Source organism: Cygnus atratus, chromosome 2 (genome assembly GCF_013377495.2).
Source record: "Cygnus atratus isolate AKBS03 ecotype Queensland, Australia chromosome 2, CAtr_DNAZoo_HiC_assembly, whole genome shotgun sequence".
In the NCBI taxonomy this organism is placed as follows: domain Eukaryota; kingdom Metazoa; phylum Chordata; class Aves; order Anseriformes; family Anatidae; genus Cygnus; species Cygnus atratus.
Window position 1 is genome coordinate 139,650,661 of NC_066363.1, and position 15,889 is coordinate 139,666,549.

Genomic DNA, 15,889 nt, shown 5'->3' on the forward strand with positions numbered 1-15,889 from the left:
AACAGAAGAATGTAAAACAGGAATGTGAGTCTGGTTTTTCTGAGTATAGCAGTGTATTCAGAATGAGAGCTGAAATGAACAAGAAGGGCAGGTACCTGGAGCCACGACCCATGAAAGTGAAGGCTGGAGTCTGTAGACATTTTGCTATTGAGGGGATTACAAATGAATGTTCCTTAAAAATAAGTTTCAGAAACGATCATACTACATAACAATAATTTGTCTTGCTGGTTGATTGTACATTATTATTGACACAATTACTCTGGAGTAGGTAGAGAAATTTGCTCTGAGCGTATTTTCATCAATATGTCATCTGGGTAATGTAAATAGCAGGAGCAGCTTGAGACAATTGTGTGCAAGTTGACGGGAACACGAACAAATAATGTTTCTTTTTAATTGCAGGAAAATGTGAGGAATGATAGGTGGAGCTGATGAGGAAAAAAAAGGGAAGGTAGCAGCACAGAAAGGTCAAGCAGAGCCATTTCTTCAGTGAGTCACAGGATGCTCTGAATCTGCTCTATCCTTTCAAAGCAAATAACTAGATATTATATGGGGATTACAGTTCCTGTCCCTGGATTTGTTTATAGTTACATGTTTAGTGATATAGGATTTAGTGGGAACAGGGCAAATATCAAAGAGAAAAGAAAGCTCTTGAAATTCTGTGGTCATGTTGAGAGGAAGTATTTGTAATTTGTGGATGGAAAATCAGAGGCATGTTGAAATGATTTCAGAAGCAGGGACTATAAATCCAGGAAGCTCAGAGGTAACTACCCATCGGAAAGAAATTCAGGTGGATGAAGCCATGCACAAAGAACAGTAGCACTGTCTTGCAACAACACCTAAGATCACAACACTCTTGGTGTTTATGGCTGGGACACCACATAAAATATTTGTGAAATAACTGTGTAACCTGGCAGGGCGGAGAGGCTGCTTTGAAGCCGTCCCCGTACTTCTTTTTAATTATTCTTAGAAGTGATTGAGTGATTTCTCTCTTTCCTCACTTCCTCGGGATAAAATGTAGTTTCCCGAAGCGATCAGTCCAGTTAATTCTGCCATTCAACATTTATAGATTGATAAGGACTGTACTATCTTTGGTAATCTGATGACACACGCTTCTACATTTCCTCCTCTTTTTGACTTAGATGCCAGATTTATCTAGTGCCTGGAAGAAACAAGGAACTGGGTGAAAGCCAGCTGGCTGGAATCCAGTCGGAAAGGTGAAGGTGATGTTGACTGGAAGAGCAGAATGCTTTGAGGACTTGATGAAAATCAGACAGTTTATTTTGTAAGGGTATCTTTTTAAATACAGCATGCTCATTTTCTGTGCAAGGGTTTGCGTAGATTAACAGTCTATTACACATAACGAGAGGCTACATCAAGAAATGGAACAGGCTCCTTTTAGCTAAAGATGCCAATGAATTTCTTGGACAAAATTAAAATTTGATGAATATGTGTGCATGATAAGAGGGATGGATTACTTTTGAGATTTGTTTTACTAAAGCCAACCTGTCACATTCTTTTGGTGATCTGTTCCTCCAGAACTTGTTTTCCCAAAGAGACAATATCTTTAGTACAACATTGGAGGCAGAACTGTTTAGTTACTGAAACCGTATCCTGGAATTTATTCTTTGTGGAAACACAGCTAATGAGGACCACGATACTTTCAGTATTGTTTTCCAGGTCTTTGCACCTGGTTGTAAGTTGACGGCTCATTAGAAAGAGCACCAGCTCCAGAAACGTACAATTTATGTTGGAGATTTCAAACTGTCCAAACTAAAGCTTATAAAACCACTTTATTACTGCTACATATTCATATACTGTTGTATATGCTGCAGTTAATGTAAAATTGGAGTTATGTCTTATGTGACAATGGCAGGTAGATCTCTACTGGTTGTAAATAGATTGACAAGACAGAGATGTGGATTCTTCAGTGTTCCTGGATAGGTTATTTCCCATTTATTGGGGCTGGATGGCATTTTTGGCAGTGCATTTCCACAAATCCCTTTTCCAGAAATCACTCCTTGTCATCAAATTGGCTGCTTAGGTGGGGGGTTCACAGGCAGTAGAGGCGTCTCAGGAGGTCTATTCTGGTTTCCAGGGCGGGAGGAAGGCTCCCTTATCCCTTCAGCACCGCACCCCTGCTCTCCCGGCTCCCTCAGACAGGCGCTGGGGCAAACCCCACGGCACCCACAGGCCTCTGAGGGGACGGGGCTGAGACAGGGGCAGGCCGCGGCTGCCCGGCCCGGCCCCACCTGTGGCGGGCGGCTCTTCCCGGCTCTTCCCGGCCCAGCCCGTCCCGTCCCGTCCCGTCCCTCCTGCAGCCTCCCCGGCTTCCCCCTGCCCGGGCTCTCCTCACCCCAGCCCTTCCCGTGCCCCGCCGGGCCCCGAACCCCGTCAGCCCCGACCCCGCCCGCCCTCTCCCCTCGTCTCGGTCCCCCCGGCTCGCGTTGGCTCCTCCTTTGTGTTGTTTTTTTTTTTTTTTTAAATTCCACCTCCCCACCACCACCCTTACAAATTAATTAAATAAATAAATAACGAATGGCCGCTCCCTCCTGGCCCCTCGCCGCCCAGCGCCGCTAGGGGCGGCAGCCGGGCCCGGCGCTGCTCAGGTGGCGGCGGCGGCGGAGGCGGTGGCAGCGGCGGGGCGATGCGGGGCCCCCTCCCGTGACTCCGGCTCCTCCGCCATGCGATGGGTTAGGCGGCCTCCATCCCGGCGGCAGCGGCGGCACGAAGAAGCGGCGGCGGGGCTCGGCCGGGGAACGGCGGCGGCAGGCGAGGAATTATGAGCCGCGGCCGGCGGCCGGGACCGGCGCTCGCCCGCAGGGGCTTCCCCCGCTGCGCTCCCCGGGGCGCCGGGGCTCCGCGCTCACCCCGAGCCCCCCCGGCGGCGGCGGCCTCCGAGCCCCGTCTCCCCGCTCGGTGCTCGGGATAAGCCCGCTCGCAGCCGGCCCGCAGCGCTCCGGCTCGCCGGGCTCAGCCTTGCCCTCTCTCCTTCCCCTGCTCGCCGCCCCCCCCGCCTCGATCCCCTCCCGCCCCGGGGAGCCGGCGGCGGGTGGGTGCGAGGTCGGGGCTCCCGGGCACCCCGCCCCTCGCCGGCGGGGCCGTCGCTGTGCTGCCGGCTGCCGCCGCCGCCGGGGTATTGATTTGTATGTGCTGCTCCCGGCGCCGGCCGCTCCCGCTGGAGCCAGGGCAGCGCCTCCCGTAGCTTCCCCCCAAACATGTCGGCTCCCGCCGGGCCCCGGGGCGGCCCTGCGCCTCCTCAGCCGCTGCCGGCGCCTCAGCCCGAGATGCCCGACCTCAGCCACCTCACGGAGGAAGAGAGGAAGATCATCCTGGCCGTCATGGACCGCCAGAAGAAGGAAGAGGAGAAGGAGCAATCCGTGCTCAAGTAAGGGCGGGCGCACCCAACCCTTCCTCGCCCCGCGGGGCCCGGCCCCGGGGGCGGCGGGGGGGGGGCGGCCGGGGGGCGCCTCTCGGAGCCGGGCGGGCGTGGGGTGGGGACGGGGCCGGCCGGCGGCGCTCGGCGGCTCCGCTCTACCGGCGGCTCCGCTCTACCGCCGGCCCCGGCGGGGGCACGGCGCCCAACATGGCCGCACAGGTGCCGTCCTCGCCTGGCGTGCGGCGGCGGGAGGGAAGGGGGGAGCAGGAGGGAGGTGGGTCGAGGCGGCGGTTGGCGCCGCCGGAGGGGGGCGGATCGGCGGCGGCGAGCTCCGTCCCGGGGGCCCGGCGGGCGGTCAGCGGCGGCCCTGCCCGGGGCCGCCGGGGCCTGCGCTCCGGCCGCCTCCCCGGGTGGGTTTGCACCGCCGCCATCTTCCTCCGGCAGCGCGCCTGCCGCCCGCCCCCGCCCCACTGCGCCTCGCAGGAGGGAGCACGGGGCACGGCCACCGGCACCGGCCTTCAGCACCGGGAGCTGTCCGCCGAGCCTCAGCCGCCGCCCGGCTGCGGGTGGGAGCCGCCCCGGGAGCGGGGCTGCCTGGCCCGGGGCCGCCGGCGCCGCTCCCCTCCCTCAGCGCCTCCCCCCTCGGCGCCGCGCCCCTCCCTCAGCGCCGCTCCCCTCACAGCGCCAAGCCAGGCGCAGCCCGGTGAGGCAGGCGGACCCCAGAAATCGGTCCCGGGAAGCCGCCCCCCGGGCTCCGTGAGGCTTTGGGAGCCCCTTTCCGAGCCTGGCTGCGTTGTCACTGGCGTCACCGTAACGAAAACTTCCAGTTGCCGTTTGTCTGGCGGCTGCCGGGCCGTGAGGTGGTCTCCTGAAGCTCTCGGGGCGGTTTGCGAAGATGTGTGGTGAACGGTTTGAAGGATGTCGGCGTAGTGTGAGCACTGAGAATCAAGTGCCCTAAACAGCTCTCAGTCTGTGCTCTTCGCTTTGCTTGCTGTTGGGACGCTTTTATTTTAAAGCAACCTAAATTCTTTTACATTTCTAAATGGCGTGTTGTAAAAACAAACGCACGTTTGTCTAAAATCTCTCGTCTCGTAAACAATCATTACCAAAGGAAAAGGAAAACTACTCAAGTTGCAATTTAAGCACATAATGCTAGCATTACAGTTTTTAAGAAAGCTCCTGGCAACTTTTGCGATCTCCATGCGATTCCAGGATCAGTTTGGGTTGTCAAGCTTACAAATGAAAACCAAACCCTTGTCATTTTGTGACGAGTTAAAATTGGCTTCAGTGAAACAGAACGGTTTTCATTTGTAATCTGCAGGAGCTCGGGACAAAAGAGAGGTCTTCATCACAATCTGAAGATAAACTAAAAACTTCTCATGAGGGTTAGGCTCTCGTGGTGCCTCGCTGAAGTTTCCTCTTGAGTTCTGGGAGAGCAGCGAGGGAAATGGGATGGCACGGAGTTTATACACAAAAGCTAGCCTGATACAGGCTCTCTAATGAAAATGCTGGTGTCAGTGGGGTTTGGATAGATGGCCCACAATGCTTTATAAGATACTGAGATCTGGTGTCAGATGAATACCTCACCGGTTTAATTTTTCTTAAAGCAAAGTGGCTCCTTGAACCGTCAGATACATCTTTATTCTGAAAATACAAACAGCTTTATTAAGCATAACCCCTCACCAGTCACACAAGAGCGTGTTCTGCATTTTTAGGTAGGTATTACTGAGCTTAATTCTCTTGACAGAAGTTTTCCTTCTGTCAAGAGAAGAGAAAGAAGAAGAAAGGAAAAAAACCCTGCATTTATATGAATGAACTGCTGTTATTGCATATAGATAAATATAGAGCTAAATCCTGCAGTCTTTGTTCAAGTGTAATTCTCCTCGAAGGCAAGCTCCTTTTGAAGTGGAAGGTATTTTTGTCTGACTAAGCAATAAAATTGTGTCATTTCATTCCATGGAGGAATATGGGAGGATAAAAAAAGATGCTGGAAACAAGAGTTGACACTTAGAGATATTAGCACAAGAACTGTTCAAATATTGTAGAGAGGGACAAGCATGGATTTCCTCTAAATTTTAGATAATTTATGGTGATTGAGTGTCAGTATGAATGGCTAGTCCCTGGGCTCTGCTTCCTTTCTGCATTCTATTTCTATTTTGTGCTTTTCAAATTCTTATGCTGTGCCCATCACTGTGGTATTTGAGCATCTTCCAAAAGTGCATTAAGTAGTGTGACTCACATCTGTAATGTGGACTATTTTTTTTTTTTCTTTCACTCCCTGGGGTAAATATGTGTGGATTTAAAATAGATACATAACTTCTTTTCCTTCTGCTTGTTTTACTCTTTTTGGGGAAAGGAAATGCAGATGGTATTGAGTTGTAATCTGTAGCAACTAATAGTGATCAGGTCAGCATGAATTCCTGCCAGGATTTGCTGGAACATGATGGCGTGTAAAACTGAAGCTTTCCAGATTTGCTCTTTCCTTTGGCCTGGTTTGCTCTGTGAAATATGCCTAGCTGCAGTTATGCTCTGTGTTCCTGTGGTGGAGCTTCCGCTCTTAAAGGAAGACAGGCAGCAAACTCTGCTGCTTTGACTGTCTCTCCTTTGGATTTTTGGGGACCCTGGGAGTGCATCTTGAATGTCCTGTGCCAGGAAGGTGCCTTTCTTGACAAGGTTACCGTACATATGTTTTGCGTAGTGTTCAATATGCATAATGCATGGCACTCGGAGAAAATGAGTTCACTCAGAAGAAAGTACACTGGGCGTAAGTCCTTCTGTTACAGGAATATTTACATATTTTCAACTTCTATCCTTGTGGGTGTTTTAATTTCTTGGATACCACACAATGTTTGATGATGACTTTTCCTGTATGTTACACACATCCTTCCTCTCACAACTTCTATTTTTTTGTGTGTGTACGCTTTCTAAGGGGTTTTAGATAGTACGTTTCCTCTATATGCATTGATTTATGGAATCCGTCGTGTGCTTTTTTACTTGACATTTGTATTTTATATCAAGAAGCTGACTTGAGAGGTTGCACACAGGAAAAGAAACATTTGTAGAAGGTGCTAGGATGCTGACGTTATTTGTAAAGACATAGTTTCAGCCTGTGTGGTGTGCGTATGCACTTACCTGTTTGTAGTACTGTGAGTTTCCAGGTTCTTCTAAGCTATTTGAGCTATTCTGAAAGCAAGATGAAATGCTATCCTAGCGAAGTCAGGCTCACAGCTCTGAAAACACAGGCATTTCAGCTTCCCAGGGGTATGGACAGTTTGGCCCAGTAGAAGGCAAGCTTTCCCAAGAGAAATTCCTTTATGAAATTGTACAGCCTTTCATATATTTGCAAGCTATCACTTAAGTTTACCATAAAAGATCTCTCTTTGTGTGCATGTGAGTGAAAATCAAGTGGCATTGCCATCACTTTTATGGAGGGAGAGAGGACGGATGGGCACACGGTGGGCTAGATAGAGAAGGGTGGTTCTCCATGAGCCCCCCCCAGGAGGCCCACAGCTCTAGGAAGGTACGGGTGGCTGTGCACTTGCATGTGCTCAGTTGCTTCGTGTCTGCAGTTGTACAGCCACGGTAAGAAATGACTGAAATAAAATCCATGACAAGGAGACAGCAAAGAAGCTAGGCTGTGTAGGCTCTGTATGGCGCTGTGGGTGTGCAGGGTGTGGGGCAGGACACCGGGCCTGGGACAGAGGAAGCAATAGACTGATGGCTGAAAGTCACAGTAAATATCTCACATGGCTATCATACTGCTTTATGAATTATTATCCTGCTTTATAAATAATCAGCTCTGATTTACACCGCTTTAAAAGGATTGTGTGTTTAGGATTTGGATTTGAGGCTGGAGGGATGACAGGTGTAGGTGGTGAATATTTTTTTTTCCCCCCACAATAGAGATGTGTATATGGGAATTTCAAAGTCTTTAGGGTAATGCAAGAAGATTTGCTCCTGGCTATATAGTAAGCTAGGACTCCAGGCAACATTAGCTGCTTAAGTTATGCTCTGATATCTTCACACTGAGTTTTGTCTGAATTTAGGGTGCTGATCAGAATAGGCCATTGTTACACCGCTTGCTATTTTGCTTTTATTTCTACTTTTTATAAAAGAAAGTATGATCAAGGTGACTTTAATAACTTTATGCAGTGTGAGGTAAGTGGTAATGGAAGTTGTAAGAACAGGTGTAGTTGAGGAAGAACACAAATCCCCTTGTCTCTTCCATTCCCTTTTGCCTTCCCTTTTCCCTTCCTACTACCTCATTCTCTGCTCTCTCGTAATTTTCTTCTCCCCTTTCATTTTACAAATTTGCGCTGCCTTTTTGGCCTCTCAAAATTACCATTATTGGTTATTCCTCTCTCCTGCCACATGGTTAGACATGTTATACTGTAGGTAATACTCGTCAGGATGCTATGGCTTGTGCCACTTGCTCTTCAAGAAGCCCCAGTGTTTACAATTGCTCTGTAAAGCTGCTAGCACACTTTGGGGCACTGTCTGCAAATAACAGCAGTGGTACTTCCTGTTAGTGACTAAGCAGAATGCATTTGGAGATTATACAGACTGGCAGTAACACTAATTACTGGGTTTGCTAATGTTAACGTCGAGTAAAATTTCGGAAGATTGCAGTGGTTTCGATGTTGTTCCAGCATTCAAAAAGTGCACGCAGGATGGCTTGGAGGTAGAAAGGCCTAACATCATATGGGTTCGAAAAATAGAAAAGCTGATAGAGGATTTGGTTAACAAGGAAACCAAAAAGGAGATATTTAACACCAGCTGATGTCTGCTTTCTGAAAAATACATCGTGTGAAATAAATACGCTTTTACACTTGTTTGAAACCAAAAGACAATTCCAAATTTTGCGTTTTAAAGGCAAGAGTGTAGACCATACTTTAAGTGCTGGGACCGTATCCTGGAAAGTGGTGACTGGGTGAAATTCAGTGGTCTCTGGAAGTCAGGTCAGGGCAATGAATGATCCTTTCTGGATTTTGTCTGCCTGTGTCTGTGAGCTGGATAACTTCTAAATAACTGAGAACATTAAACAATTGATTTTTCCATTGAAACAACAGCTTAATTAGTATGTATATTGTAAGTGCAAAAATGCACCAAAGCGATAAGTTACTACAGAACCGAGGCTTATAACTTAATGTAAAATGTGTTTCTACCCTGCCACCAAAGTTTTAAAATGCTTGAAGCACATTCGAAATTCCATAACAAGGAGGAAAAAGTAATCCAATGGTTTGAACTTTGAAATTTTATCCAGTGCAACTACTCTGTGAAATTACCCATGTACATAAACGTTCAGTTTTTGTCTGTAAGGTAGGCATGACAGTCTTGGGAATTTGGGAAGTGAATGCCACCTCTCACCCCTCTGCTCCGCTGCTTCCTTAGAGTTTTGCTGTCTTACTCAGTGTCAGTCAGAAGGGTAAGTTTGAAAGTCTCTGTGTATACCGGTCTGCCTGTTCCAAGCTCCTGTTTTCTAGGAAGGATCTTTTTGTGCTGCCAGCTTCTTTCCTTTTTCCCCTACGTTTCTGTGATGGCTTTTTTTGACAAGAAGAGGAACTTGGGGAGATAAAACTGAAAAGAGCACAAAAAATGATTAGTTATGATCTCATCTATGCTTGTTTGACTGCTACAAGTATCACACCTTAGCAACAAGGTGGGGACATTTTTTTTTTATAGGAAGACTAGATCATGTGGGCTGTCTTAATCATTTGTTTTACAATATCATGGTTAACAGCTACAGGTTATCGTAGATAAACTAATCTCTCTAAAAAGGGGCGTCTTCATAATTCAGTCTCAGGAAGAGCCTAATTAAAGACTGATTGCTTAAAAATGGCATTCAAAACCAGTTGTTTTTCAAGCAAATTAACTGCGATTATACATCTGAGTTCAAATCAAGCCATGTTATTTTCTGTACTTACTGAGTTTAGATTATGTCTCTCTGAAGTACTGCGTGGTGTAACAGGAGGAAGTGTTAGCGCCTCAAATTATAGCTGGCTGTTGAGGCTCTATAATAGTTTATTAAGAAGAAGAAGAAGAGTTTATATCTAATCTGGTAGTGCTTTTTAAAGCTAATTAAACCCCAGCAACTGCCTTCCATGATTTGTTGAACTTCTGGTGATACAGTAAAACTGCAGAATCAGTGCTGTGCTGAAAAGGTGCTTCTGCATGAGATTCTGCAGTGCCTGCTTCCTCACGTTGTTTCTTCAGGGTATCATCTTGACACTGCAAAGGGATTATCAGTCAGGATCGAGATTATAACAGCTAGTGTAATACTACAAGATCATATAGGGGAGTAGGAGTGCATCTAAGAAGTTAATATGTCGCTTTAGGAGAGTAAGAGTTCAAAGTAATTTATATAGTGCTCTGCTGGTCTCATTGAAGGTGGAAGACAATTCTTCTATAGTCTTGAATTCATCTGCCATCACGCTTTTCCGTGTGAACGTGTTTGTAGAGTGATTTTAGTTGCATTTAACTGAAATCAAATTCATGCATTTTGATGGGGGAGGAGTGTATAGTAGTCCACCACCTATCTTTGGTGTTTTGAATAAAGGAATATCTTTGATTTAGGCTTGAAACTGTTCTTACAACCATACCGAGATATCCTGTTCATTCTAGCAGGATTTAGCAAGAGCTGAACTTGTGTTTCAAAAAAGCCCAAGTACTTCCATTTAGAAAATTCACAAAGAAAATCTTTAATTAAAATATAAAGAAGTTATTTTCTTTCCACTGTCCTTGTGGGGTTAGTTCTTTCTTCTTAAATCTTACATGAATTTGCTTAAATACTTCCTCTATTCAATGTTTATAGTTTTAAGGTGAATGGTTTCTTATAGCAAATACTGTATTATATTTGTACATAGACTCACAGGCCATATAGCATTACCAGGTATTTGATATAGCGTGAAAATTGGATTCTATGTATTTGAGGGGACAGTCTTTCTTTAGAAGGTGTATTATCTAAGCACATAAGGGATATCAAATGTTTTGACCTTTAAATAGAATTGCCAGTTACAATCAGTCATAATTTTTGGACAATGTTTTGCAGATATATTCTATATAACTTTTCAAAAACGAGTGCTCTAGTGTGTTAGTAATAAACCTTTTTTCCCTGTACAGTTACTCAAACTCTTGGTGTGAGTACATTTTTCTCTTTACCAAAAGGATGAGTGAGAATTAATGCTTTTAAAGCTGTTTAAAGCTCAGAAAACAAAGAACAATAGAAATTAGGTCTGTCTGAGGCCTCAAGAGGCCTTCCAGTTCATCCTTTGCCTCCAGGTATGACCAACTATAACACAGCAGTTCCTGACACTTATTTGTCCAATACAGCGGTCCCCAGCTGTGAGGGCACACCTATGCAATACATAGGCTTTGTGGCCGAGGCAAGAGCACTTAACAGGCGATACACAGAGCTCATGATAGTCGGCTCTGCAAGAGTTGTGCTGTGTACACAGGAGGAGGTGAGCAGAGGGCCAAACAGATCTTGGCATAAATTTCCCTGGTCCAGTTATGTATGAAGCCTGCGCAGATTTTTGCAAGTGATAGTTTGGTGTATATATACATATACATCTGCCAAGAGGTATGCAAACAAAGAATCCATCTACCGTCCTAACTGGGGATGGAGATTCCTTGGTGTCCCTAGGTAATTTGTTTCAGGTACTCAATGTAATTATCCTTTCCATTACATTTTTTTTTTCCACCTAAAGTTAAGCCTAAATCTATTTCCTGCTATTTGCTGCTTACTCCGTCCCCAGTGGAAACGCAGAGCATTCCGTTACTCTTCGCAGCAACCTTTCATATATTGCACAAATGTGATTATGTCTCCTCTTGTAGATTCTCATCGTCTCCTTTCTGTAGACTCAACAGGCCATATTTTCTAGACTTTTGGCTGTTCTTCTTGTTGCTCTCAGTATTCCTTCTAATTGAGCTTTTTGAAATAAAAAGTCCAAAATGAGGCACTGTATTCCAAACAAAAGTGTATGGGGAGGGTGCAAAGATAACACCATGTGTCCTACATACAACACCTTCCTTGACAGCCAGTGTCACGTGTGTTTGGGGTTTTCGTTGTGGCATAGCAAATTGACTCATGGTTGGCTTGTGATCTACTATACCGTCAACATGCTTTTCTGCAGAATTGCTGTGGAGTGATTTCATTCCTGGTATTGTATTTTGAACTTGGTTACCCTGGTGTTTGTCTTCATCCCTGTTGAGTTACATTCTGTTTGTATCAGATACCTCTTACGAATGTTGTGTTAGAGTGCCTAAATAAAATGTGAAAACAGCCCTTGGAGCAACGACCAGGGTTTGCCTCTATAGAGTATCCTAATCGCAGAGGTATTTAGACTTACTCCTGGTTGTCTGTACTTTGACATTCCTGACTGCACAGTTGCTGAACTTCATAGGCAGAAGGCAGGATAATCTCATTCCAATTTTGCCCATAGCTTGTTGGTTAGAGAAGGGAGAGCTGTGTTCAAATCTTCTCGAGCTGAGAAGGGTCTCGGATACAGGTCTTGTACCTCCTTGGGAAGACTTGTAACTTTCATGCTATTGTAAGAGAAACAGTTGCTTCCTCTGCTATATTTATTCAGTTTGTGGAAGCTGTTGGCTGACTTAAAACGAATTTGACAAAGTTGTTGAGGTCCGAGAGATACTTAGTTACTAAGGATCTAATGAAAATAACTAGGTGGTTAGTGGAAAAAGATTGTTCACATTCCTGACCAAGGAAAAGCCTGCTCCTACTCCCTAGATGCCAAGGAGTCCTTATAGCAGAGAACCAAGCATAAACATCAAAAGAAATTAATCATGAGTTGTCCTCACAAAATCCGTCTTTTCTGCGTTCCACACTCGGAGAACTGCTTGGTTAAGGAAAGCTATTGCCTCAGTTTTGGTGTCTTTTTCATTCCATATTTACAACTTCTGTAGCTTGGGATTGAGCACAGAGAATCTCTGGGATCATTCGGATCAGATATGAGTATATATAGTGTAATACTTCTACATATGAAATAACTGCAAATACTGAAATTCTAAAATTCAATTTAGAGCCAGTGGAAGAAAATAGGTGCCTTTAGGATGTGATCCATCTTATCTTAAAGTAGACATTTCATATAGTCTGGATGAATTGCAGAGCCCATTTCCAGCCATGGACCTAAAAAGAAGGTAAAATATGTCACAGTTCTGCTGCATAGGCATCGTAGGTGAGTTGAATCTTACCCTTGGAGTTTTGACTTTGAGAATAATTTTTCACTATTTGGTCTAATGAAAATGCCATAGCCACTTTCTGCACTGGCATTGACTTTTGTAGTTTTCTAGACTTCTTTAGAAGCCTGTCTGCTGATCTGCATCTTCTGCTAATATTTTAATGAATTATTAATTAGGGCATGTTTATTTATCCATATCTTTAATATTTGAGACTCACTGCTGGGAAACTGAGTATGCTTCCTTTGTAGGTTATTCTTAGGATTTTGTATAATTTTTATTATATTTTAAGTTCCAAAAGTCTTCAAAGAATGAGGTTTAAAAGAAACCCTTAGAACACAAGATATTTCCAGTATGTGGGATTAAGCGTATCTATCAAGAAAGCACATTGCAAAGAAAATCTGCCTGTGCCATTCACCAGTGGATATTTCAAGCCAGAAAATAGAAAATCGTGGCTGAAGGTAGTCTGTTAGGTGGGAAGTTAAAAACACATGATACTTCAACTACCTGGAAATACAGATTTGTCTTTAAACTCTATTTAAGATTTCTCTCTGTAAGTCACATGCCATCTCTCTTCTTCTGTTAAGTTCTGCTGTAATGTAAGCTAGTATGTTTCAACATATACTTTGAATATTTTGTATGCTTTTTCTGCCAGTAAGTCCTTAGTTTAACAACATTTATGTAGCTACCTTGTATTTTGAAGTTGGTAGGGCACTTTTGATAGCAAGCTAAATAAAAAATACTACTGAATTGCTATTGAAAGAAGCCATCAATATGAGCTCTGAAACTTTTATGCTTTAAAAGCCTGGATAAACAGGTATCTGCCAAAGATGTTGTGTGGAATAGAAATCAAATATATTTTTGCTGAATCAGGCCTTAAGACAGTTTGGGAACATGGGTTTTGATTCAGCGTTCTTCCATTAATTTGGTTAGTCACTGCGATTATGATTCATTTCATTCTGTGTAACCAACTGCTGCACAGTAAGTGACAGCTGAACCATGTATTATCTAACAGCTAGAAAAATAGCATCACTGTCACGTTTAGGAGGCTGAGGATTATATTTTTACTGAGCACGTGTTTTGTACTGAAGTTAAAGGGCTTCAGGAAAATCTTAAATTTTCTAAAATTACTTATAACGTTACAGATATGAAATATAACAGTAAACAGCATGAACTATTTAAAACAAGAACGTTATTTTGATTTATTACTATAATGAAAGTTTTTGTTCTGTTTTTGATTATTTTATTGGCTTTTAGGATTAGTTGTAAAATTATACCTGCAGATGCTTTGCTGGTTTACATTTACATATAAGTGGCAGGTTTGCAGAACTAAATGTAACTGAGTAGGAAATACTTCTCAAGTGCTAGTATTACTCCATGTTAATATATTTAACATCAGAACATATTTCAAGGGAAGAATTTTCATTATTCTGCTAAACTTTACCAAAAATACCAGAAAGATTCAAAAATTAGCAGGTTGTAAAGTTAAGCAAAAAAAAATGTATGATGGAAACAAAATTATATTTTTATCTAGTTTCCGTATTTCTTTCTAAAAATCATACCTTCCATGTTTAAAACTAAGTATCAGAAAATCCAGATATATTTTTTCCTGTCCTATTTATGGTTTATCTGGAAAAACACTGTACAGGGTGATGTGAAGACACCAAGCCAAGAAAAGGTGTTTTCAGGGTAGAGTACAGAGAAGGCACTCAGTATTTTGAAAATGAATTCTTCTGTCTGGTTGATATCCGAACGCAGAGGTGGATGGAGATGAATGAAATTTAATGTATTATAGCTGTACACTGATACACACTTATGTATTTTTAATGTATTTAGGCATTGTTGGAAGATAAATGTTTTTAGCTACTTTGTGGTGTATATATGAATATAGAATCATAGAATCACAGAATGGTTTGGGTTGGAAGGGACCCTAAAGCCTATCCAGTTCCACCCCCCTGCCATGGGCAGGGACACCTCCCACCAGACCAGGTTGCCCAAAGCCCCATCCAGCCTGGCCTTGAGCACCTCCAGGGATGGGGCATCCACAGCTTCTCTGGGCAGCCTGTGCCAGTGCCTCACCACCCTCTGAGTGAAGAACTTCCTCCTAACCTCTAATCTAAATGTACCCTCTTTTAGTTTAAAACCATTCCCCCTCGTCCAGTCATTATCTGATTGAGCAAAGAGTTGTTCCCATCTTTTTTTATAAGTCTCCTTCAAGTACTGAAATGTTGTAATGCGGTCCCCCTGGAGCCTTCTCTTCTCCAGGCTGAACATCCCCAGCTCTCTGTCTGTCTGCATAGGAGAGGTGCTCCAGCCCTCTGACAGTCCTCATGGCCCTCCTCTGGACCCACTCTAACAGACCCACATCCTTCTTGTGCTGTGGCCTCACAAGGGGGGGGACAATCACCTCCCTTTACCTGCTCTTTTGATGCAGCCCAGGATGCAGTTGGCCTTCTGGGCTGCAGGGTGGATTTACTGTGAGTTCTTGTCTAAAATTCAGTCTGAGTTCTACATTTGAAAAGTCTTTATAGCAGATATGCTCTTATGTAAAGCATGCTTTTATTTGTGGAATGGCAAAACAAACTTTTAGTTAGATTTTTAACTGTTAGTGTGAATGGTTGTATTTGTTCTACACAAACAAGAGTGATTATAATTGTATCATTAGACTATGATCACAATGATACTTATGCCCAAACGTAAACGCAACATCAATAACTAATTCTGAACTCATTCGGACCAGTTATTTACATGTAAGAGATACAGTAATTAAAATGAATATAGGTTAAAAATGTGCCTTTCTTTGGACTTCCTAATTTTGTCTAGTAATACTTAAAAAAGGAAAAACATTCACTGAAACTGCACTTTCACTCTAACTTATGTTTAATAATGAATAACTTTTTTCAGTGTTTAGCCACTGTGCATGTAAAGACTAGAGCATATCCTTCCCAATTTACATTTATTTTTAAAGAAAGGATTTCTTGAAAGTTCCTGGAAGTAAATCATTAGTTCACTGGCCTATTAACTAAATAAAGGCACTGTTGTATATGTTTTGTTGTTATTAATTTAAGTCATTGAATAATATGCTCTTAGTTTTATTCTTAGGTAAATAAGAGAGTGGTTTAGAATTTGTAGCATTTTTCGTCATTCTTTGTAACCATAAGTTTTTCTCTGACAGAGGCTTAGGAACGTTTTATTGTAGTAATCCATGAAAAATTTTTCTTTCAACAGGGCTGCTGTGCCTAACACAAGCACGACGAAGTACTTCCTTACTAAAGATGACCTATTTTAAAACGGCTTTTGCCTCCCATTGGTGCTGCT

At 43.9% G+C, this 15,889-nt stretch overlaps 1 protein-coding gene across 23 annotated transcripts in view; it reads left to right on the forward strand.

The window, feature by feature from the left end:
- The first annotated feature begins 3,215 nt into the window (after positions 1-3,215).
- Positions 3,216-15,889, forward strand: part of RIMS2 (regulating synaptic membrane exocytosis 2) — a 459,423-nt gene continuing 446,749 nt past the window's right edge. For all 23 annotated transcript variants that reach the window (XM_050709066.1, XM_035546281.2, XM_050709068.1 and 20 more), the window contains exon 1: positions 3,216-3,385. In XM_050709066.1, coding sequence (XP_050565023.1) covers positions 3,216-3,385 — 170 coding nt within the window. The remainder of the gene's footprint in view (positions 3,386-15,889) is intronic.